We start from the raw sequence: 22907 nt of genomic DNA, 5'->3' as shown, positions 1-22907 counted from the left end.
TGGTTTTCTACCTTTGTGGAAAGATTTTCTGGGTTGGAAGGGGATTTTGTTTTTAATTATATTTCTCCCAATAACTGATTTCATACATAAAACAAGCAGTAAAAAGCAAATTAGAAGAAACCAAACCACTACCATTATTTTGAGTAATAAACTTCTTACTAAATGACCAATTCCTTCCTTAAACATTAACTGCCTCTTATTTGCAGTTAGACTATTCAGTACATACTATGACCTTTTTGTTATTCATAGTGAATACTAAATGCCCATAAGAGGCCAAAAAAAAATTCTCCTTTCTTAAGATTTCCTAATTCCACAACTCCTAACTTTAACAATGCCATTTTATTCAATCAACAAGTGTACATTTAATACTTTGCCAGACACACTGCTAGGTCCTGGGAATGTGAAGATGATGGACAGGGGCCTTGTCCTTAAAGGATTCTCAGTCTCATGAAGATAGAGACCTAAGGGATATCATCACAAAGGGCTGTAATAGAGAGTTTGTATGAGAATACAAATAGGGAGGCTGCCAACTCAACCTAGGAGATAGGAAAAACTTTTGGAGAAGGTGAGATGTAAGCTGAGGCTCAAAAATAATATCGCATTTTATTAACAGTTTAGAGAAAATTCAAAAGAGTTACACACTAGATGCTATTTCTCCAGGGGAAGAAGAAAAATATGCTAAGCCCTTCATGGAGATCTTTGTTGCTAACTTTCCTCCCATATCTCTCAATTACTCTCCTCTCCTCTGCTGAGAGAGAGGATCCTCCATCAGGTGAATCTTTGTCTCTTTCAACAAAACTCCATTCCTTTCCCACAGAAATTGGCTTCGCCTATCATCTGTTCTTCCAAAATATCTGGGAGAATTTTCAAGACATATTAGCAGCCATGCCTTTCTCAAAGTTCAACTTCTTTAACCAATACCCTCCTTTATCATTATTAAAAACAAGACAACAAACCCAAAGTGGAGCCACTATGGTAATCCCCAAGTCACCAAACCAAGACTTAATTACAGTTTGGCTCTCCCAGAAATGGAATCTTAAATCAGACAATCACGAATTGCCTGATCAGCACTAGTTAGGTAATCTTCCTGAGAGACCTGTCATTCCCTAAAGGAAAGTAACCTTGCAATAACCAATTTGATTTTTTGCCTAGTGTAACTTCCTTGCTCCTGCTCCCTTCTACCTATAAGTCTTTATTTTTTACACTTCCTCAAAGCTCCATTTTATCTGCTCGATTGGATTCTGCTCGATTCAAAGTGATTTTTGCTCAGTCTTAAAATTTTTAATATGCCTCACTTTATCTTTTAATATTATCAATGTGGCAATTGATTAGTTTTGCTTGGTCTTGAATTTCATATAAATTAAATCAGATAGTATGTATTATCTTGTGTCTGGCTGATAACAAAAAAAGTGTGGGTTTCAGTTACCCCATATCTTTTTTAACACTTGTTATTTTCAGACTTTTAATTTTAGTCACTCTGGTAGATTTGCAGAGGTATCTCATGGTTTGAATTTGCATTTCTCTGATGAACAAGAATTATTTTCAAATATTTAATATTCATAGGGATTTTTTTTGTGTGTGAAGTTTTTTTTGCTCCATTTAAAAAATGGGTTGTCTTTTTGTTGTGTGAATGTGGCTTGGTTGGTTGTTTTTGTTTTTGAATATTCTGAATATAATCTTTTGTCAGATAGATGAATTATAAATTTCTTCCCCTGGATGAAAGCTAGGGACTTTTCCCCCAGAAAAACTGATCTATTCATAATTTTTTGCAAAAAATTTAAGAGGGTTCCATTTCCAGGCTCATCTACAAGCACTTGCCCTTGGGCTTGTCTCCAGCATATTTTTAAGATTCTTTACTTTCTGGTACAACAGGTATCTAAGATCATCCTTTTACTCTCCTGTCTCAGTCCTGGATCTTTCATATCTCTAAGGAGTTTCTTTTATTAAGGAATAGTATTTAGAGACCAAAGATTTGGATACTACAAGTGTTCATTACTATTGGGGCATCGCAGCTTCTAGACCCTTTCATAGAACAGAGCTAGGAAATGTGAATATGTATATATAAATAAAATACATGTGTGTACACATTTACAGACATATGTGTTCAAATCATAAGTTCATACTGATACCTCTAATCTGAAAACCACAGGATTCCACCTTGCCTTCCTCCATTCCATATTTGAATCATCCTTTTCCCATAGAACCCTGACTCCTACAATAATCAATATATTTATTTCTCAGTTTTACAATATATACAATATAATTTTGGAGTTGCTACATTCATACCATTACGAACAACAAGTTTACTAGAGATTAAGATTTGTTTGCAAGTTAAAAAAAAATCTTTCTTGTCTTTGTTTTAGACTGAAAATATATAGTCAAAGTACTACTTTCCAAAGTTCCTTGGATTACCGCTTTTTTTCTATTTTGGGTGAATATGTTATTTTGAAATGCAGATAAGTTCATTGGTTTTTGTATGTATTCATAGACTTTAAATTGAAAAGTAAGGGAAGTTGACTAGTCAAAATTATTAGAATGTTTGAGAGAACTTGAGATTTACTACATGTTTAGGTACTTAGGAATACTTTACTTGTCAGGGTTTTTACATTTGTTCTACCAATATTTAAAGTATTTAAAAGCAGATCAAAATTATTTAATTTATAAATAGAGTTTAAAATATTGAAGAGAATTTAATTAAATTTAGTCTATAAATGGGAGTGATTATTAATTTAAGTTCATTGAACATGGTTTTCCTGTTCCGCTTTTCATTCTCACATTTTATGAAACAATTTTAATAAAACTCTACATTATTTTGTTGTGTCTAATTACCACTTCTGTTTCAGTTATCTAATGCTGTGTAACAAATTACCTTAAAATATAATGACTTAAAATACCAACCATTTTATAATTTTTTATAATTTAGGAGGGTCAAGAATTTGAGTAGGGCTCAGGTGGCAATTCTTCTGCTCCATGAGGTGTTGACTGAGAATATTCAGTGGTATTGAGCAAATGGATGGGCTGATCTGAAGGGTTCAAGATGGCTTCACTTGGCAGGGATGGCTAGAAGGCTAGGCTCAGGTAGGAGTGTAAGCTGGAATGCCTACATGACATCTTGAGGGAGAGAGAGAGAGAGAGAGAGATCGGAATCCAAGGTAGAAACTGTAAAGATTCTTATGTCCTAGTCTTGGAAGTCCAAAAACATCACTCAGCTTGCATTCTATGGTCAAGCAAGTCATTAAAGTCAGCCCAGATTCAAGGGGCTGGAAATTAGACTCCACTTTTCAGTGAAGGAGTAGCAAAGAATTTGCAACTCTTCTTTATCTACCACAACTAGATGCACTTGTTGAGATTTCTAACAGGATTTTCCAGAGCACTTTCATGTAAATTATTTGAGAAAATAATTTTAAAAAATGATATATAATGCTATCACTAGAACTGTTAACCTTATCCACTAGTACACACATTCAGAGTACTGAATGTTTTACACTTGCTCCATTAGATATACTCTCCCTCCTACTTCATCCTGCTCTCTACCCTTAGGAGTTGACCTGTTGAGACAAGGGAGAGCCCCAGCAGATCTCTGTTTTAGTGGGAAATAGTACAGTATTTAGAAAACATGGTCTGGGGCTTTGATGTATTAATGATATATTGGGGTATTATTGCTTCCAACAGAAATAAGAAATATGCATTTTTAAAATCATGAGGTCATGCTGATATTTTCAACTAACACATAATAGCATAGGATTTCCCCTTAACTTTTTCGATTTTATGTTTGGATTTCTCTTCTTTTTCATTAAATATCTTGGTCCTAAAATATTACCATAATATATATTTTTTAATCCTATCACAAACCTAAAATAGTATCAAGATTATAATTCTAAAACTACCAATAAAACTACTGCATAAAGCGTAAGATTTCTTTGCTGTTCTTTTAGTCCTTAGACTATACCCTACTAATGATGTACAGTTAGATGTCATTTGAAATAATTATTTTGTCTGAATAGTTATATTTCTCTTGTTTACACAGTTATTTTTATTTATTTCAATGTATTTTCCATTTAGCATTTTTTATTTCTGATTTAATTCAATCTTTGAATATATGAAACATTTCCATGGTTCAAAAGTAAAAGATTATAAAAAAAGCAAACAATAGTTTAATAGGTGAAATATATGGTATGTGAATTATATCTCAATAAAGCTGTTATTAAAAAAGAAAAAGCCATGCATATAAAAATACTTAAAAGGAGGGTTTTTAAAAAAGGCGTGAAAGAAGTCTCCTTCCCTTTATATTCTCTCTAGTCAGTCTTCTTCCCCTGTAAGTTAGCCTTTTTTATTAGGTTCTAATTTACCCTTCAAGTGTTTCTTATGCAAAAACAAGCAAGTATATGTACATTCTTTTTCCCAGTCTAACGCAAAGGTTCACATACCATGTACACTGCACTGTATGCTTTTCCCCTTAACGCTATAGGTTGGTTACCCCATATAAGTACGTAGACATCTTCAGGAATTGCTTTTCTTTAACCAATATTTGCAATTGTCAGTTCAGACTTCATAAAAAATTAACTGTCACATTTGTTTCCTTTAAAAAAATATCAATTACTTCGGTTGACTTCTATAAGTATCCCAAATAGGCATTGACTGAAGTCTTTCCAAGAGAATATTTTTAAACCAATCACTACTTTCTAGTCAATGTAAAATATTTAAGAGAGTTCCAATAAAATGAAAGACTTTGTAAGGTCTTCAATAATAAGGTCACTCTTTTATGGAAGATAAATTTTGGGAAAATCTTTATTGATTTTTGAGGTATATATGCTATGTTCTCAATAAATATTTTTTATTAATGCCATCATCAAGCATTCATGCTGAAAGCCAATATTTAATCAATTGGTAAGTTTTGTCTATTTTATCTTATAAATATTTGAAAATTTATCCTCTCTCTTACCTACTATCACCTTCGGATCCTCATTTTCTCTAGCCCAGATGGCTACAGAAGCACCTCAAAACCTTCCTTCTCAAGGCCAAAGGACCTTAATAATGCAAATCAGATTATGACAACTTCAAGCTTAAAATCCTTCAGTAGTTCCCCTATGCCTCATCATTTAAAGGTAAATTCCAAGATCTTTGACATACACAAGCTCTTTCATGGTCTGATCACTGCTTCCCTCTCTTGCCTCACCTCACACTTTATGCTCCAGCAACAATGAATGCCTTGTGGTTGCAGCTCTCTACTCTGTCCCAGTCTCCACAACCTGGAATGCCTTTCTATATGATCAACTTCTCAGAAGAGAAGCTGGTTGGGGAAGAATCTAGGAAGCCAGTGCTTTCCCAGAACATACTCTCTCAAATGGGGGCCTTTCCAAAATTTAAAAATATTTAATAATGATATGACAGTTCCAAGTTGTTAAAACAGACAAACTAGAGCAAACGGCTAGGGATCAAGATCAAGGTCTCTGGATGAAGTAACGGGAAGTTGGCTTTGTTTTATTTCCTCACCAGCCAATGGCGCAGGCCCCATTTCCGGAATCTAGACCCTATCCACATCTCTGGTTTCTGCAGGTTCTATAAGACTATTCGGGTATTCTACCCTCTAAAAACCTCTCCTCTCCCTCCTATCCCACTGGACAAGTATCCCTTCCTCAAGGCTCCCAACACTCTAGGATAAGTTGTTCCTCTATCATCCAGGAAAGTGTCTGAGGGCAAAGAACAGTGCTTATTCATCGTTATTGAGCCAGCCGCCCAGTATAAGTGGCTGATACTCAATAGAATTTATGGAATGAAGGACTAAATAAATGAGAAGGCCTTCTCGCAGCTTACTATCCCTTTCATTAAGAGCTTCTCCCAGGCACCGCCCCTACCTTGGCCGAGGTCCCACCCCTTCCGTGGTGAAGCCCAGGTCCGTCTCCTACTCCGTCAGCTCTGGCCCCGCCCCTCTGCTTACCCCGAAGACTACTGGAGTTTGGCGCCAACCGTGTGCTTTTTTTCCCCCTCCCGAAGGCGGGAACTAGTTATGTACGCCAGGACGTGCTTTGCGTCTGATTTGATTGGTCGTGGGCGCTCAGTCCCACCTCCGCGCCCTGATTGCGCTCTGGCATTGGCGGAGATGCTTGGGAGACCTCGCTGTACTGAAAGGAGCCTGGGCTGTCTTGGGCCAGGCAGGTTTGGTAAGTTGCTTTGGGGGTCCGCTTCGCACGAAGCTGCTGGGGAAGAGGCTGCATGGCGAGGTAGTACCCCGAGCGGAGGCCTGCGGCGTCCGAAGAGCCAGGGAGTCGAAGAGAGCTGCGGAGGCGGTGGGAGGGGCGCTCCTGATATCCGGGGCCCGCTGGGAGCTGCGTTCCCGCCGCCCTCAGTTGCAGCCTGTGGGCTGGCACTCACGTCCCTGTGTGGTCCCTCCAGAGGGTCCAGGCTGGAGGCGAACGCATGTAGGAATTTCCCTTTCGACTGCTCCTTCCGCCCCTCCCCCCCAAACCAATCTCGTCTTGGAATGTACTTTCAAAGGCTTTCGGATGAGATTCTTTGCAGGAATGGGTGTTTCTTAGTGTCAGGTGATCATTGATGTTGGTTGTTTTCGAGACTGTTAAGCCCAGAGAAGTTTCTTGACCTCCGCAGCGCCAAGAACCGTGACAAAGTAGGTCTTACCTCAGATATTAATGTAGAATTCACAGAATCTCAGGATTTCTATTTAAGGGATCAAGTTGGCGTTGACTCTCATTCTTACCTAGTCTTTCTCAGATTCTTTTTTGATGTTTTCCATTCTCCACAGCTCCAGTTCCAAGCCTTTGGCCTCTCCTTTATCTCACTCAGCTCCTCTTGGGAGTGGGGCAGAGACCTTCATCCCAATTATCTTTTCCTAGCATTTCTTGCTATTTTACAATGATATGGCCCCCTTTCAACATTTAATGCACATTCTTGATATTGTCATATGGCTTTGGAGATAGAGCTGGGATCCAATCCCAGATCTATCACTTGCCAGCTGTTTTACCTTGGGGCAAGTTTCTTAGTCTCTTATCTGTTTCCTCATCTGTAAAACGGGAAAAAGAAGAGCAGTATACCTCATAGGACTTGTGGGAGGATTTAAAGTAATTTAATGTATTTAGAATATTTAGGTCAGTGTCTGGCATACAGTGTTCAGTATACATAACGTTTGTTGTTATTTCTCCTTTATATGTTCTTCAGGGATCTTGCTGTATTAGATCTGACCTTTCCCATGAGCCTAAAACTACACCTTCCCTGTTCCCTGGCTTTTTCCTGTTTTTCTCTACAAATGCTTATTTCATTCTCTCAATTTTTTTAAAAAAGAAAACTTCCTTTAGACTGTTTTTTTAAGACGTTGTCCTATCACAAAAAGCTGGGTGATCCTTCTCATTTGCTTCATCTTTACATCTGAATTTATTGGAATCGTTCCTGAAAAGATGATGTATGAGCTTGCAATTTTCTTTCCTCATCATGTTTCTCAGCATTTAAAATTTTGCGTCTACACTTTTCATAGGTGCAACATCCCTATCAGTAGCAACTCTCATTATATATTGTGAGCCTCAGTTAGAGGAAGATGAGAACAAGTGTGCAAAAGCTGCTCTTCCCAGGAGATTTGGATACATAATACTCCTATTTCTCCTCTCTTCCTTTCCAAGAAAGTCACTGGCCCTCGCGATTTCAGGAGAGTAATATTAATTATGCCAGTTATGTCTTGCTTTCTGTACTACATACTCTGTTGTTTCCAGGTGTCTCTTAGACATGTTTGCCTGAATGTCCTACAGATAGTTCAAGATGTCTTCTTTGGTTCTCCATTTCATTTAAAAGCATGACTACCTTGTTATCAAAGCTAGAAACCTCAGAGTTGTCATTTAATAAATTGGGAATTTTATTAATTCAACAATTTTTTTATTACTACCAACCTGCCAGGCCCTGTGCAAAGCTGGGGATACAGTGGTGAACAGAACTGAGCTGGTCCTGGTCTTCATGGAGCTTGCAGTCTAGTGGGTGAGATGGACATTTATCCAGGAATACCACAAAAATGTATTCATAAACTGAAATGAGGTCATAAAGAGAAAGGACAGCCTAAGAATATATAACATGGGGCCTGACCTATGGGGGAGAGAGGGTAGCTAGGGAAGGCTCAAACATTACTTAAGTGGGAAGGAATATCAAAGATGAGTTAACTGAAGGTGGAGGTCAAGGAAAGAGCACTCTGCAGAGGCCCTGTGGTAGGAAGGAACAAACAGCATGTTCAAGGAGCTGAAAGAAGGGCACTATGATCAGAGTAAAGACTGCTAGGGAATGGGGGAGAATGAGGCAGACTAACACTGGAGGGATGGGCAGAGGTCAGGTCACTTAGGGCTTTGTGAGCAGAATTGTGACAAAATTTGTTTTTTAACCTAAAATCAAAGCACTTGAGAATTTTAAGCAGAAGAGGGAGTATTAATTCATAATCAGTTTACATTTTCAATTACAGTTTGCACTCAGGCTGTGGTCTTAAAGGGGTTAAGAGTGGACATTTGAATACACATTTCATTAAATCTTTTTGATTCTGCCACAGAAATCTCTCTGATCTGCTTCTTGCCTTTATTTCCACTACTGACAACTTCGTCACCTCTCATTGTCTCCAATATGGTTTTAATAGTCTTTTCTAGCTCCCTTGCCACTAATATTTTCTATACTCTTCTTACTAGAGTTAAATTTCTGAAATGCAGATTTGATCATGATATTCCCCTGCTTTAAAAACCTCAGTGGTTCCCCCATTCCCTACTGGATGAAGTCCGAGTATCTTAATTGTGTATATAATCACCTGACTTTGCTAAAAACTGTATTTTTCACATTCTAATCTGGATATTCACACTGAGACTGCTTGTGAGTTCATGGATAGATGTGGGGAGATGGTGTCAGGAATTGTGTTTGCAGACAGAAACCCAGTTTCACTGAACCTTGGGATTGTGGAAACCTTGGGATAGTGCATGATAGAGCTGGAAAAGTAGGTGCCAGTGTAGATCATGTAAGAAGTATGGACTTTAGTTGATATTGGGAAGTAATGGAAAGTTTTTGAGTAGGAAGTGTTATGAGCAGGATTGCTTTAGAAGTAACCCAACAATTGTGTGTAGCACGTATTTTGGAGAGAGGAGATAATTAGATAGCTATAGTAGGACCTACAGAAACAAATTCAAATGGCAGAGATGAGGATACATGAGAGAAACATTGCAGAGTAGTACCAGTAGGCTATAAGGGAATGCTAGTGGTATTCAAAGAAGTAGAGGTGTCAGGAGGTGACAGATGTTGATGGAAAAATGATCATTTTTGGTTTTGGACTTGGTGAAGTTGGATTTACAGGAATGTGTTTATTAACTTTAGCTTCTTATTGCTAGACTTTTAATTTATATTTTGGTATAAACTAAATTTTCTAATTTTCTTGTGCTCTGAGGGAGCAGCAGAGGAGTCTAAATCTGAGCTGGTACCCCTACTTTTTTGTGGCAGTGCTTGTTCTTTATTTTCTACCCCCTTGTGTTTGCTCGGGAAGTGCTTAGCCCAGAGATAAATTTTGCTTTGCATTTATAGAAAATAAGATATTGATGTCCAGGAGTACATCTCCTTAGGAGAAAGTATTCAGATACATTTTTATAAGTGCCCAATAGCATTTAGAGCTAGGTAGGTATTACTGAAATTCTAATAACCACAGCTCTGAGAAATCCTCTCTGAGATTTTTGTGGTAATGAATTTGTATTGTTTAAATCAGTAAGTTTGTGATAATTTGTTAGAACAGCAATAGGAAACTAATATACTCAGTCATGCTATGCATATTTCATGTACCCAATAGCCACATATGGATAATAGTTAACCATATTAGACAGCTCAGATATAGGACATTTTTATCGTTGTAGAGAGTTCTATCGGACAGCATTGGTCTATTGAAATAGTAGTTCTCAAAGTGTGGTCCTTGGACCAGCAGCATGACCTGGAAACTTTTTCGAAATACAAATTCTCAAGTCTCACCCCAAATCTATGGAATCAAATTTTGGGCACGGGGCCCATCCGTCTTGTGTTTTAACTTCTCCAGGGGTTTCTGTTGCATGCTAAAGTACGAGAACAATTTCAGAAAATAAAAGATTGCAGTTGAGGTTGCTAAATGCAATTATAATGAGTTTAGAATGTCAGTAGATTAAGGAAATAGTGAGTCATTATGTCTGTAGAAAGTGTCTTCTTTTTTAGGGTAACTGGGTTTGGGAAGGGGATGAGCAGTCTAGGTAAGGAAACAGAGTGAGCAAGGTTTTGGGAGTTGAAGTACATGGAATATTTAAGGAACTGCATGTACAGACATTTCTGCTTTAATGTTAAATGCGTTCTTGAAAAACCTTCAATTCTGCAACTCACTAAAACAGGATTTTTGGGAAAAATAGGCACAATACTCAAAACCTATCCACTCATGCACCAACAGGAACAGTAACAATTTTCATTAAAATATTGGCACAGTTAAGAAGACATGTTAAATTCCTAATAAGTAAATATCAATAAATACAGATCTTTTTCTCAAGAAAAAGATAAAATCACTTGACGAAAGATGTAATTAAAGATTGAGGCTGTTAATTTCTGTAGACAAGAACAGAGGGACAGAAATATCAGAGGTTGTTGATGTAGAGGCAGTTACAAGTTTTATGTGAAATATTGTGATGGCAAACTGAATGGCTCTGGCTCATTGCCTGTGTTTGGGGTCCCTAACCGTGCCCCACCCCTTCCCCCCCCCGCCCCCCCCCTCCGCAAAAGAAAAGATTGAGGAAAACCATCCTTAACCTCTTCTAAGACAAAGCCTATTGTTGTACTGAGACAGAGGAGTGATGGGCAGTTAGGGTAAGGGCACCATATACAGGACTAGATTCCTTCAGGGCTTGCTACATTTAATTAATAGAACATTTAATTAATGATAGAAAACTTTAACATTCTGGGAAGAACTCTGTCTGAACCAACATAATTTCTGCATTATACTGACAGCATTTTTCTATTTCTCAATAATGTATGTACTAATTTGCATTATAGAAACATGTACTATGGTACAGAATCAATCATGTAGTTGAATGAGGTAGGTGAGGGGAGCAGTGCGAGATAGTAAGAAAAGTAGTGATAGATATTTCTGGAAGAGGCCTTGGGTTCTGTGCTAGGGAATCTTAACTTGATAATGTTGTTTTGGGTAGCTCTTGAAGGTTTCTGATCTGGGAGTAAAACATAGGCCAGATATAAACAGGATTAATTTGGGTTCCAGTATAGAAAATAGTAAGAGGATAAAGATACTGATAGTGTGAAAACCAGCTAGGAGACTTTTATATTAATTTAAGTGAGAAACAATTATATCTGAAACTGGAACAATGACTGTGAGTGGAAAGGAGACATTAAATTTGAGAGGCTTAAAAATAAAATCACTAAGAATTTGACTATTTGAAAGTGGGTATGGAGATAAGGAAAGCATCAAAGATAATAGAAGCTTGTGGCTTGAGAGTAAATTGAAGCAGGAGATTGTTGTTTATATTTCCCATATTCAGCATTTACCCCTATTTATTTTCTTCCATTATTCCTTATAAACATTCTTTTCCTTCCCACTGTCTCCATCTTGGGTTGTCTTCTCATGTGGACTCATAGTAGCCTTCTTCCCAGTTTCTTTTCCTATACTTTTGTCTTTCTAGTTCATTCCACACATTAATCTTTCTATTTCATTTTTCTATATAGATGTTTCTAAATCAGAAACCTTTCTTATCTTTTGAAAGTTCAAGACCAGATTCCTTGGTCTGACTTTTAGTATCTTCTGTTTGACTCAGAGGAGATTTGAGACTTATTTCCCAGTCCTATTCTACCTGAGACCCATTCCAACTAGGCTGTTTTAGAGTTCTCCCTCCATATATGCCTTTTCTCCGAAGTTGATGATGTCCTCATTTGAAATCAACACATCTCCACTACCTCCCACTCCATTTGATATGCAAATGCTTCCTCTGCAAAGCAAGTCATCAATATATGTGCTTTTATTTTTCACATATCTTTGACAACATTTCGGAGTGGATAGTGGTTAATGGGGGCAAAAGGAGTAAGTAACTTAGGGGACTGGTAACCATCTGTTTCTTGATCTGAGTAGTAGTTAGTTACATGGATATATTCAGTTTGTGAAAAATCATAGGACTGTATACTTACAGTGTTTACTATTTTCTGTATTTGTGTTATACTTCAGTAAACAATTTACTTCCAATCAAAATAAAAAAACGTCCCAAATCTCCTAGGCCTTTACACTTCAATTTGAATTTTGTGGCCAGCTTGTTAAGGTTGACTGGAATTGCATTGAGTTTATAAAGTTGGGGAGAATTGCCAACTTTGATACTGAATTTTCCTTTATATGATTGAGATATTTTATCATTTATTTAGATCAGAAGTATACTGTCTGTTTTTGTAAATAGACTTTTATTGGAATACAGCCACACATATTTGTTTACATGTTGTCTGTGGTGGTTTTCAGGATACAGTGGCAGAGTTAAGTGGTTGTGACAGACCAGATGGCCTGCAAGTATAAAATATTTACTTTCTGGCCTTTTAGAAGAAAAGGTTTTAGACCCCTGATTTGGATCTTTTATAATTTTCTCCATAAAGGTCTTGCACATCTTGTACAATTCCTATATACCTTTGGTTTTGTTGTTATAAATAATACTTTTTGTCAGTTATGTTTTAAAACTGCTGGCATATAGGAAAGCTATTGCTTAATCTCATGTTCATTGCCTTTGAGAAACTCTTATTCTAATAATTTGTAGATTTTCTACAAGATGATCATAGTGTGAATAATGTCAGCTTTTTTCTATTTCAGTTCTATTTCATTTCATGTCTTACTTTTTTCAAATAGAAGTATGCTTGACTTTCAAAGGAGATGCTTCTATTTTATAATCATCTATGATGTTTAATGTAAAGGTATTTTTAGTAGAAATATATACTTTATCAGTTTAAGTAAGGTTCTTAAACTTTCATAAATTCCAAGTTTGTTAAAAGTGTTGAATTTTATCATATGCTGATTTTGAGATGATCATATTTTTTCTTCTGTAATCTAATTTGCTGAAATATACTAATTATTTTTTATTAATAGGCTATATTTGTTAGAAGTTTTAGATTTATAGAAAAATTGAGAAGTACAGAGAATTCCTGTTTATCATCCCACAGACCCTCCCAGTTTTCTGGTGTTAATGTTACATTACTATGATACATTTTTTATAATTAATGAACCAACATTGATACGTTTTTAACTAAAATCCATAGTTTATTCAAATTTCCTTCAGTTTTACCTAATGTTCATCCTTTTTCTGTTCCAGAACACCATGTTACAATTAGTTGTCATGTCTTCTTAGGCTCCTTTCGACTGTGACATTTTCTCTCAAATCCTTGTCTTTGATGTCCTTGACCGTTTTGAAGAGTACTAGTCAGGTATATTGTAGGGATACCCCTCTATTAGATTTTGTGATGTTTATCTCATGAATAGACTGAGGTTTTATGGGTTTTGGGGAAGATCATGGGTAAAGTGCTGTTTTCATTACATATCAAGAGTATATACTATCAACATGATTTATGGCTGTTGATATAAACTTGATCATCTGACTGAAGTAGCGTTTGTCAGGTTTCTTTATCATAAAGTTATCCGTTTTTCCCCATTCCATACTCTCTTCTTTGGAAGGAAGTCACTATGCACAGCCCACATTTGTGGAGTGGGAAATTATGCCTTTCCTGCTTTAGAGTGGAGTATCTACATAATTTATTTGGAATTATCTTTTCTCCATTTGCTAATTTACTTATCTCTGTGGAATGATATGTATTTTTTATATGTGTCATAATTCGTTACTACTTTAATATCTTGCTCAAATTGTTCCAGCTTTGACTATTGGGAGCTCTTTCAGTTGGTTCCAGTGCTTCATTGACATACCTCTATCAATTTTTCTTTTGACACTTCCTTACTTTCTTGCACTATAAAGATGCTTCACATCATCTTGTGTATTTCCTGTCCCTGTCTTAGAATCAGCCATTTCTTCAAGGAGCCTCAGTCCATTTTAATGGAGAGTAGTATTAGAAGCTAAGATGTGGATATTAGATGTGCTTATTGATATTGGAATTTTGTTTTTTAGGCTCCCTTAATTGATAGAGCAAAGAAATATGTGTGTCTACTAACCCATATATGTATACATGCACGTATAAATATTTCTGTATCTAATCATCTGTATATTAAATTAAATGTGAGTTTTTACTATGTCTTCAACTCTGATTCATTACCACAGAGATCATTCTAGCCTGTTCTCTTGCTTTTCTGTAATTTCTCACTTTAATAGTGAGAAACCTGGCTCCCACCATCTGCTATCCATTTACTTAATTCAATTCCAATACACATGTATGACAGTAGCACACCTGTTGACCCATACCCACTGGGAAGCAACTTTATCAACTAGAGAACAGTGCTTATTTTATACTAATTGATTTTTTAGTTATACCATCCTTACCTTTTGGGGATAGACCTCACTTTGTAGTGTATTTTGTTTTTGTTAAATGTCTTGCTGGGCGCAATTGGCTAATTTTTTAAAGGCTATTTCTATGTTCATAAGAAAGATTGACCTATAGTGTTCCTGACTTGTAATTTTCCTATTTTATCTTATCTTTGCCCAGTATTGATGTCTAGACTGTACTAACCACATAAAATTATCTGTATCTTAATCCTGCACCCCCTACTCCCATTTTGTTTGGAATAGAATATATGTTTTATTTGTTCTTTGAAGGTATGATAGAATTCACCTGTAAAACTGTCTGGGTTTAGTTTCTTTATGAGTAGAATCACTACTATATCGTTATTTAGTCGTCCTATATATGTCCATGTTTTCAATTTCTTCTTAAGTCAGTTTTGGCCAGTTACATTTTTCTAAAATGTTCTTTTCATTGAGCTTCGTTAGTAACTTAATCTCTACTGTATGTGAAACTGTCACTCCTTTTTTATTTCTAATGTTTGTGTCTTCCTTCTTGATTAGTTTTGCCAGGCATATGACTATTTGTCTTTTAAAGCGCCAGCATTTATTTTTATTCATCTTTATAGTGTTTGTTTCTTTTTATTAATTTATTCTTTATGTGTTTCTTTAGATTTACTTAGTTCTTTTTCTAACTTTATTTTTTTAGTTATAGAATAAAATTTGGACCTTTTTCTAACTTCTTGAGTTGGATGATGACCTCATTAAAATTATATCTTTTCTTACATATTTATTTAATGCTATAACTTTTCTTCTGAAAAGACTTTTTCAGTTGTATTTCGTAAGTTTTGTTATGTGGTCTATTCATTGTTACTTAGTTCTGTATGTTCCCCAGTTTCCATTCATATTTGTTCTTTGACCTATGTTTATAAATTTCTAAATGAATTGGGAAGCTTGAAAGTGCATTGTTAACTTTGAATTTTATTGGTCTTGATAAAAGCACTTCTGTGATATTGAAACTTGCATTATCATGATATTTAATCAGTTTTTATAAATGCTTGAAAGTAAAATAAGTTCTCTTAATTGTTGCTTGCAGGAATATAAAGTCATCAGATTAAGCCTGTCAATTTTGTGTTCAGAGCTATATCTTTAAATTTCTTTAACTGCTTGAACAGCAGAGAAGTTTGTTAAAATCTCTATTGTGACTCTTTACCTGCATCAGACAGAGTGCAGTCAGGACAGAAAAACCAGACAGTAATTTGAAAAGATAAAGCTTAGTATAAAGAATTATTAACAGAGGGAGTAACTGGGAATTGGTTAGTAAGTACTTAAAGATAACTCTAAAATATATAGGAATAGCAGATAAAGGGAGTAGCCACTACTTCTAGGGTTGAGATAGATCATCCAAAGAAGAGCTACTTTTTCATTGGAAAGAGTATGACTGGGCTAGAGGTAGCTAAGTACCTTGCTGGTGACACTGCTCTGTATCTAGCAGAGGAGGTGTGTTGGAAAGCTCCTGGATGCTACTGGCTGTCAAGTGCTGTGATATCTAAGATTTGGAGAAGCTGCCCTCTCCCTGAGCCTAGCAGGAGAAAGCTATGTCCTGCTGTGCCCATTGCAGCTTCACTTGTAAGAGGCAGGCATGTGGAAAAATTGTGCCCTGCAGGAACCTAGTGCTAGAGAAACTGCATCTGCTGCAGGAACAGAATGCTGAAGAAAAGCATGCTCTGCAGAAGCCTAGCTAGCCAGGCACACTGAAATTAGAAAGAGAAACCTTTTCCAGTGTCCTTCCAGCACACTCTCTACTCACAAGGCTTAACATTTTTCCAGTTAGCAAAGGAGAACGATATTGAATTTCCACCTCCATTATCACAGCAGAGTGGATTTAGAATGGAGAAGCATAATTGCCATAGTTCCTTTAACTTGTTATGTGTACATAGTGAGAAACGACCTGTATAACAAACATCATTTATGACTCCTTTATATTACTATATATACTATTGTCAGAAATAATTTTGAAGAACTCTTAATGCAACATATGATGTGATTAAGAAATGAACAGTCACTTTCTCTTAAATTTGTAAGTAATTAAAAAAAAAAACAGCTTCACTGGTGGGGGGCGCGTAGAGATTAAGGAGTAGAGACATGGTCCTTGGAGCAATTGGAGAAACATTTAAGACAAATGAGGGACAAAAGATCCAAGATTTGTCAGCTCTCTTGTATTTTTTTCCCAGTTTTAACTTACTAGAGCAAGTAGAATCTTTTTTTTTAATACCTGCCAGTAGTAAAAACTAAAACTGTGTGAAATAATATACAATGAAAATTTTGATATATTCGACCTCTGTATAACCAGATCATTAGATTAACTGATCTCCATTCTGTAAAAAGCCCGCTGACTGATGCTCCCCGCTCTGTATGACAGTTTACAACTGATAGTAGATTATTACTATTGGAAACCTGTGAATTTCTGCTCCACCGGTTGAGTTCTTTTTCCTAGAGTCAGTCGTGATATTTGCCAGATGTGTTTATGCCATTTGTACCTTCTGTAATTATCATGCAGGCTATATTATAACAGTTAATTAAATCAGCTAATTGGAAAAAATGTTGGAATGGGAAATGTGGGGAATGAAGAAAGTTATATACTTTAATTTTAGTTAAGAGAGTAACATAAATTGTACCTCCTATGGGTAACCGTGACCTTTTCTTTGAGTGTGAATCTGGTGGTTAGAGTTCTGACTTCTGTCTTGCGTGAGCCATACCCATAAGGCATTGTTTATGATATCCAGCACTTTTTTCATTAAAATGGACTAAGAACTAAGATACTTGTGAATCAATCTGAGTATAGACTAGATTTTCTCTTTGGGTGTTTTAGGTTACCTCACCCTTACTTGATTTGACAAGCAATTGTGTGTATTGCTACTCACCTTTGAGTTTTTTCAAAGCATTCAGCTTAGTTTTCACTGGAAAATAACTCCCTTTTGGTAATCTAATCTTTCATCATACTATTACTTAGAAAAATAAAGGAAAAAGCATAATTCGATTTGGTAATAAATGCACCTGGCAGTTGGTAAGCATATGTCTCTGTTGGTGGTAATCAAGTTTAACTGGCAGAACAGAGAATGTCAGATGTTAGTGCATGTCAGATAAGTCAATTTTTTTTTTTACTGTTTTGTATTCTTACTTTGCTTCCTGTCCTGCCACTACAAACAGCACTGTGTTGAATATTTCTGTACATACATTTTTGTAGCCACGTGCTTGTATATCTGTAGAACAAATTACTAGATATGAAATTGCTGGGTTAAAGAGTATTTGCATTTAAAATTTTAATAACTATTACCATATTGCCTCCATAGAGCTTATACCAGTATATACTTTAGTGATGTATGAGAGTACCTGTTTTACCACACATTATCAACCTAGTATAGTATCAAACTCTTTACTGTTTGCCTATCTTAATATCTTATTGGTGAAGTATACATATGTCTGGAGTCCCCAAGACCACCTCCAGATTTGATGATTTGCTAAGAGGATTCACAGAACTCAGCATATAGTTGTATTTATTTGGTATGATAGTTGGCTTATTTTAGTATAAATGTTAATTTGTATTTTAGTCTGTTTTATAAAATTAGCATCATTTACCTTGTGACAATGCTTAACCATATCAGCAGATTTAAGATTTTTGTTTTATAATTTTAGCTTTTGGAAAATGTTAGGCTTTTTTTTTTTTTTTTTGTAATCATGATAGAGTGAACTTATTCGGTGTGTCCAAATTTGAAAGTTGCATTTTAACTTAAAGCTAGGTTTACTCTTTGAATTGTGAATTTGATTTTTAACAGTGGCAAATTTTTATATTTAATACTTTAGATGGCAGCTATCAAGAGGAAATAGGATCATGGCAGCAGATGATGACAATGGTGATGGAACAAGTTTATTTGATGCCTTTTCTGGTAAGAGCACATTTTAATTGTCTTTCTCAGTTTATTTAATTACAAAATTGTTTACTTATTCTTGTTGAATACACTATCGTTATCAACTTTTTCTATTTCACATAAATGAAATAGTGTGAAATTCAACTATTTCACATAAATGAATTCATACAATGAAGTGCCTGGCAAATAGCAAGTGTCTAGTAAATATGAATGTTATTGTATGCTTTCAAGCCTCTCGAATGTAATGAAATTAGCAACTTTGCTAGTGTAAGTTGTAATGTTCTTTACTGTCATATCCAAAAAAATAGAAGATAGGTATTTGTTATTCTTGAAGTTAATACTTCCAGTAAATACAACGGTGCTTGTTTATTGTTTTTCAGGGGAAAATCGACAGTCATAGTAGATGATTAGTTTGAAAAAGATAACCAAGACCTCATAGTAAAATAAGCTCATAGCGATATTTTAAATAATATGCAGACTATAAACTTTCAAATATTGCTGTAACATTTACTCACTTTCGTCATAATTGTAATTATGCTATGACAACCTCATTAAATTTTTCAAGATTATAAATGGATATTTATTGACTAGAATTATGATTCCTATGCTATAGAATGAGAAGGGCAGTTGTAAAACATATCTAGTGGAATTTCATTTTTACTTAAATATATATTTTCAAAAATGAATATTTATAGATATGGAAGGATTCACATAAAATATGGCCAACATAACTACTCCGGGTAATAATTATTTGCTTTTTAGTATTATTTAATTATTTTTGCTGATGTAGTTTCGAATTGTTATGCTGCTGTGTATTTCTCTTATGATATTTTTCCTTTGAAATATTTGAAACCAACAGAAAAATCGAAAGTATAAAATAATGAACACATTTACTTTTTACCTAGATTCATAAACAGTTAACTTTTATCACATCTGCAACTTTTATTATTTTGAAGAACAAAACTGCATTGTTAATCTCATTTACTGGGAATAGCTGTTTTCATTTATACATATTACTTTTTCCCAGCTTCCTGTCTACATACATACATTTTTTCGATAGTTAGAGCCACAGTGTATATTTTATGGTGCATTTTACTTCTTACCACTTCACATGATTTTATGAAAAATTTTATTCCTATAATATTTCCATAATCGTGTTTTACTATATTTGTTTGGAAATAATTTCAAACTTACAGAAAAGTTTTAAGAATAAGAATATACAAGGAATCCTTTACCTAGTTTCCAAATTTACCTCTCGTTAATATTTTATGCCAGTGGCTTAATTTTTGTGTACGTACTCTCTTTTTAAATACACACACGTACACATACACACACACAATTTTTTCCTGACCCATTTGAGAGTAAGTTGCATACATTATAGTCCTTTACCCCACATACTCCAGTGTATATTTTGTAAGAAAAAGTTAATTTTCTTACATAACAGTATAATATTAATTTCAGTAAATTTAACACTGAGATGACACTTAATCTGCCATTTTTATTTCAATTTGTCAGTTAACCCAGTAATGTTCAATTATTGTGATTGAATTTATATCTATTATTTTAATATTTTAGTTTGTCTCATTTTTTCTTTTTGATTTTCTTGCTTCTTTTAAATATTATTTGAATATATTTTAGAATTCCATTCTAATTTATATTATTAGCTTTTTAGCTGTACCACTACATGATTTTTAGTAGTTGCTCAGGGATTTGCAATATACATCTTTAACATTTTGTGTTCTACTTAGTAGTATCGTACACTTGTTCATGTAAAGATACAGTCTTGTACATATAGTTGTGTTTAACCTCCATCCATTTCCTTATGTTAACGATGTCATAAACCCGACAATACAGTGCTGTAATTTTTATTTTAAATTGTTCTATGTATCTTAAGGAAATTAAGAGGAATTAAAAGAAATTAAGAGAAAAAATAATTTTTATATTTACTAATTACCATTTGTCATCCTTCTAGTATCCTTCCAATTATCATTTTCTTCCCCACTCTCTCCTGATAATCCTGATGTATAGTATGTGAAAACTTTTGATATTGTCCTGTGGGTTACTAAGACTTTTTTTTTTTCTTTTAAATTATTTTCTCTCTGTTCTTCAACTTGGGTAGTTTTTATTGATCTACAAGTTCACTGGCTCTTCTGTCAAGTACACTTAGTGAATTTTTTTACATTAGGTATTATAATTTTCAGTTTTAGGATTTTCATTTGATTCTTTTGTTTCTTTTTCTCTACCAAGATTTCCTATGCAGTAATTTTGTCTATTGTAAAATGTTATGTTATAGAGACATTGAAATTCTGTTAAATTCCTCTGAAGATTGTTGCTGTTTTAATTTTAGCATGGATTTAACTTGGCTGAACTTAAACTTCTGTCTTCTTTGTGGTGGATAGCAGCTGAAATCTCTGTTCAAATTTTTTAGCTTTAGCTGGACTTTTTGCAGTTCTAACTTTTACCAGTGTTGTTTAGGGGTCACTCAGAGATTTGGACACAATTTGGGGAATCCCCTCTGTGGCTCTCTGGATTTCTTCTCTTACTTTTTAGTTGCTGTTATCACTCCCAAAGTTTTTTCTCTAGTTCTTCAAGCTATTAGGACTAGAGATTTCCATCTGAGTTTTCACTGCCCAGTGTGGCTCCAACTAGGTGTAGGGCCTATCCTTCCACAAAAAAATTATAATAAAAAGGGGATAGGGAACTGACACAGTGCTGTTTTCTTCTTTCAAATGTTGTCTCCCCTCTAGTTGTTTCCTGCTTTGGGTTGCTCTCTAGTTCTTCAGGTAGATTTTTTTTTTTTTGAGGTATAATTTACATAAAACATTATGTAAGTTTCAGGTATACACTGTAATGATTTGATATTTGTATATATTGCAAAGTAATCACCATAGTAAGTCTAGTGGTAGAGCATTTGACTACAGATAATTTTTAATGTTTCGGGTTTACAGTTGTTATTTGCAGGAGGATTAGTTTAATAGACACTATGCTATTTTTGGAATTGGAGACTTTCTCACTAGTATGTTTTGAAAGTAAGCTTTTAAATCTAAATCTGAGGTAATAAGAGTCATAAATCTGTTTGCTAAGATCATCCTGTTTATAAGACTGTATAAAACTTCTAAATAATTCTCTTTTTGGGGTTTAAGAACAATAATGTCTCTTTTCCTGGTCCTTTACAGCAGCAATGGGAAAATTTCACTAAATGTAATAAGTCAGTTTTAACTAGTCTTTAATTTTCTTGCAGCTTCTCCTCTTAAAAATAATGACGAAGGTTCTTTGGACATATATGCTGGGTTGGACAGTGCTGTTTCTGGTATGTAAATTCTATAATAAAATAGTTTTGTTTTGTTAGTCTATTGGAAATGTTTATTTTGTTGTTACTAATTTTTAGAATAACCCATAGATCCTGAACCATCTGCCTATTTTTTGAAATGATTACATTTAGGTAATTATTTTCTTGCCTAAAGCTTGATCATTAAAACAAATTAGCACTCAGGTTTGTTATTCATCTAGGTGTCAGATTTAATTGGACCTTGTGCACAAATATTTTGGACCTTTGAAATGTAACTGGTGGTCTTGTCTGTAAGTATATTACTACTCATACTCAGGTTATACATCACAGGTTACATGATACTGGAACTTTTGAAAAGGGTAGTTACTATAAATATTTTCAAATGTATCAATAGGAGTGTGATATGCAGAGTCTCATGACCTATCCAAATTAGAAACTTTTTCCATCATCAGATCTCTCAGAGCTTTGAACAGATATGATCATCAGACCTGATTTGTTGACACAAGCATTTTAGGTAAATTGGTTTTCCAACTCTTATCTGTGAAATCAGTATAGACATGGTTAAATTCAGGAGATAGAGAGAAATGGATAGGCCATCAAGTTGCGATAGATACAATATGCAAAAGCTTAACATTACTTGTCCCCCCCACGACCTTTATTGAGATACAGTTGACATATAACATTGTATAAGTTTAAGGTGTACAATGTGTTGAGATGATACACTTATATATTGCATAATAATGGCCACCATAGAGTTATGTAATACCTGCATCACATTACATAATTCCATCTTGTTTTTGTGGTGAAAACATTTAAGATCTATTCTCTTAGCAACTTTCAATTATGTAATACAGTATTATTAACTATAATCACTGCTATACATTAACTCACTAGACTTATTCATCTTGTAGCTAGAAGTTCGTACTTTGATCAACATCTCCTCTTTTTCCCCACCTTTAGCCCCTGATAATCACCGTTCTGGTCTCTGTTTCTATGCATTTGGCTTTTTTAGATTCCACACATAAGTGATATCTTACAGTATGTGTCTTTGTCTGACTTATTTCACTTAGGATAATGCCCTCAAGGTCCATCTATATTGTCACAAATGGCAGAATGTCCTTTCTCATGACTGAATAATATTCCATTGTGGTGTGGGCGTGTACATAGACACACACATCTTTATTCATTCATCTGTTGATAGACACAGGTTGTTTCCATGTCTTGGCTATTGTGAATAATGCCACAGTG

At 34.9% G+C, this 22907-nt stretch overlaps 1 protein-coding gene across 7 annotated transcripts in view; it reads left to right on the top strand.

Annotated features, from left to right (window-relative positions):
• The first annotated feature begins 6044 nt into the window (after positions 1–6044).
• CASP8AP2 (caspase 8 associated protein 2) overlaps positions 6045–22907 on the top strand; it is a 31745-nt gene continuing 14882 nt past the window's right edge. For 2 of the 7 annotated variants that reach the window (XM_023534814.1, XM_023534813.1), the window contains exons 1-3: positions 6189–6221; positions 18306–18388; positions 21612–21680. In XM_023534814.1, the coding sequence (XP_023390582.1) occupies positions 6214–6221; positions 18306–18388; positions 21612–21680 (160 nt within the window). In that variant the 5' untranslated portion in view covers positions 6189–6213. Of the gene's footprint in view, positions 6162–6187; positions 6222–6298; positions 6626–18305; positions 18389–21611; positions 21681–21880; positions 21950–22907 lie in introns of those variants that run through there. The other 5 variants (XM_023534810.1, XM_023534812.1, XM_023534809.1 and 2 more) reach the window with 5 other exon arrangements.

Source organism: Pteropus vampyrus, unplaced genomic scaffold (assembly GCF_000151845.1).
Source record: "Pteropus vampyrus isolate Shadow unplaced genomic scaffold, Pvam_2.0 Scaffold133, whole genome shotgun sequence".
Classification (NCBI taxonomy): domain Eukaryota; kingdom Metazoa; phylum Chordata; class Mammalia; order Chiroptera; family Pteropodidae; genus Pteropus; species Pteropus vampyrus.
This window is presented reverse-complemented; position numbering and strand designations above follow the sequence as displayed.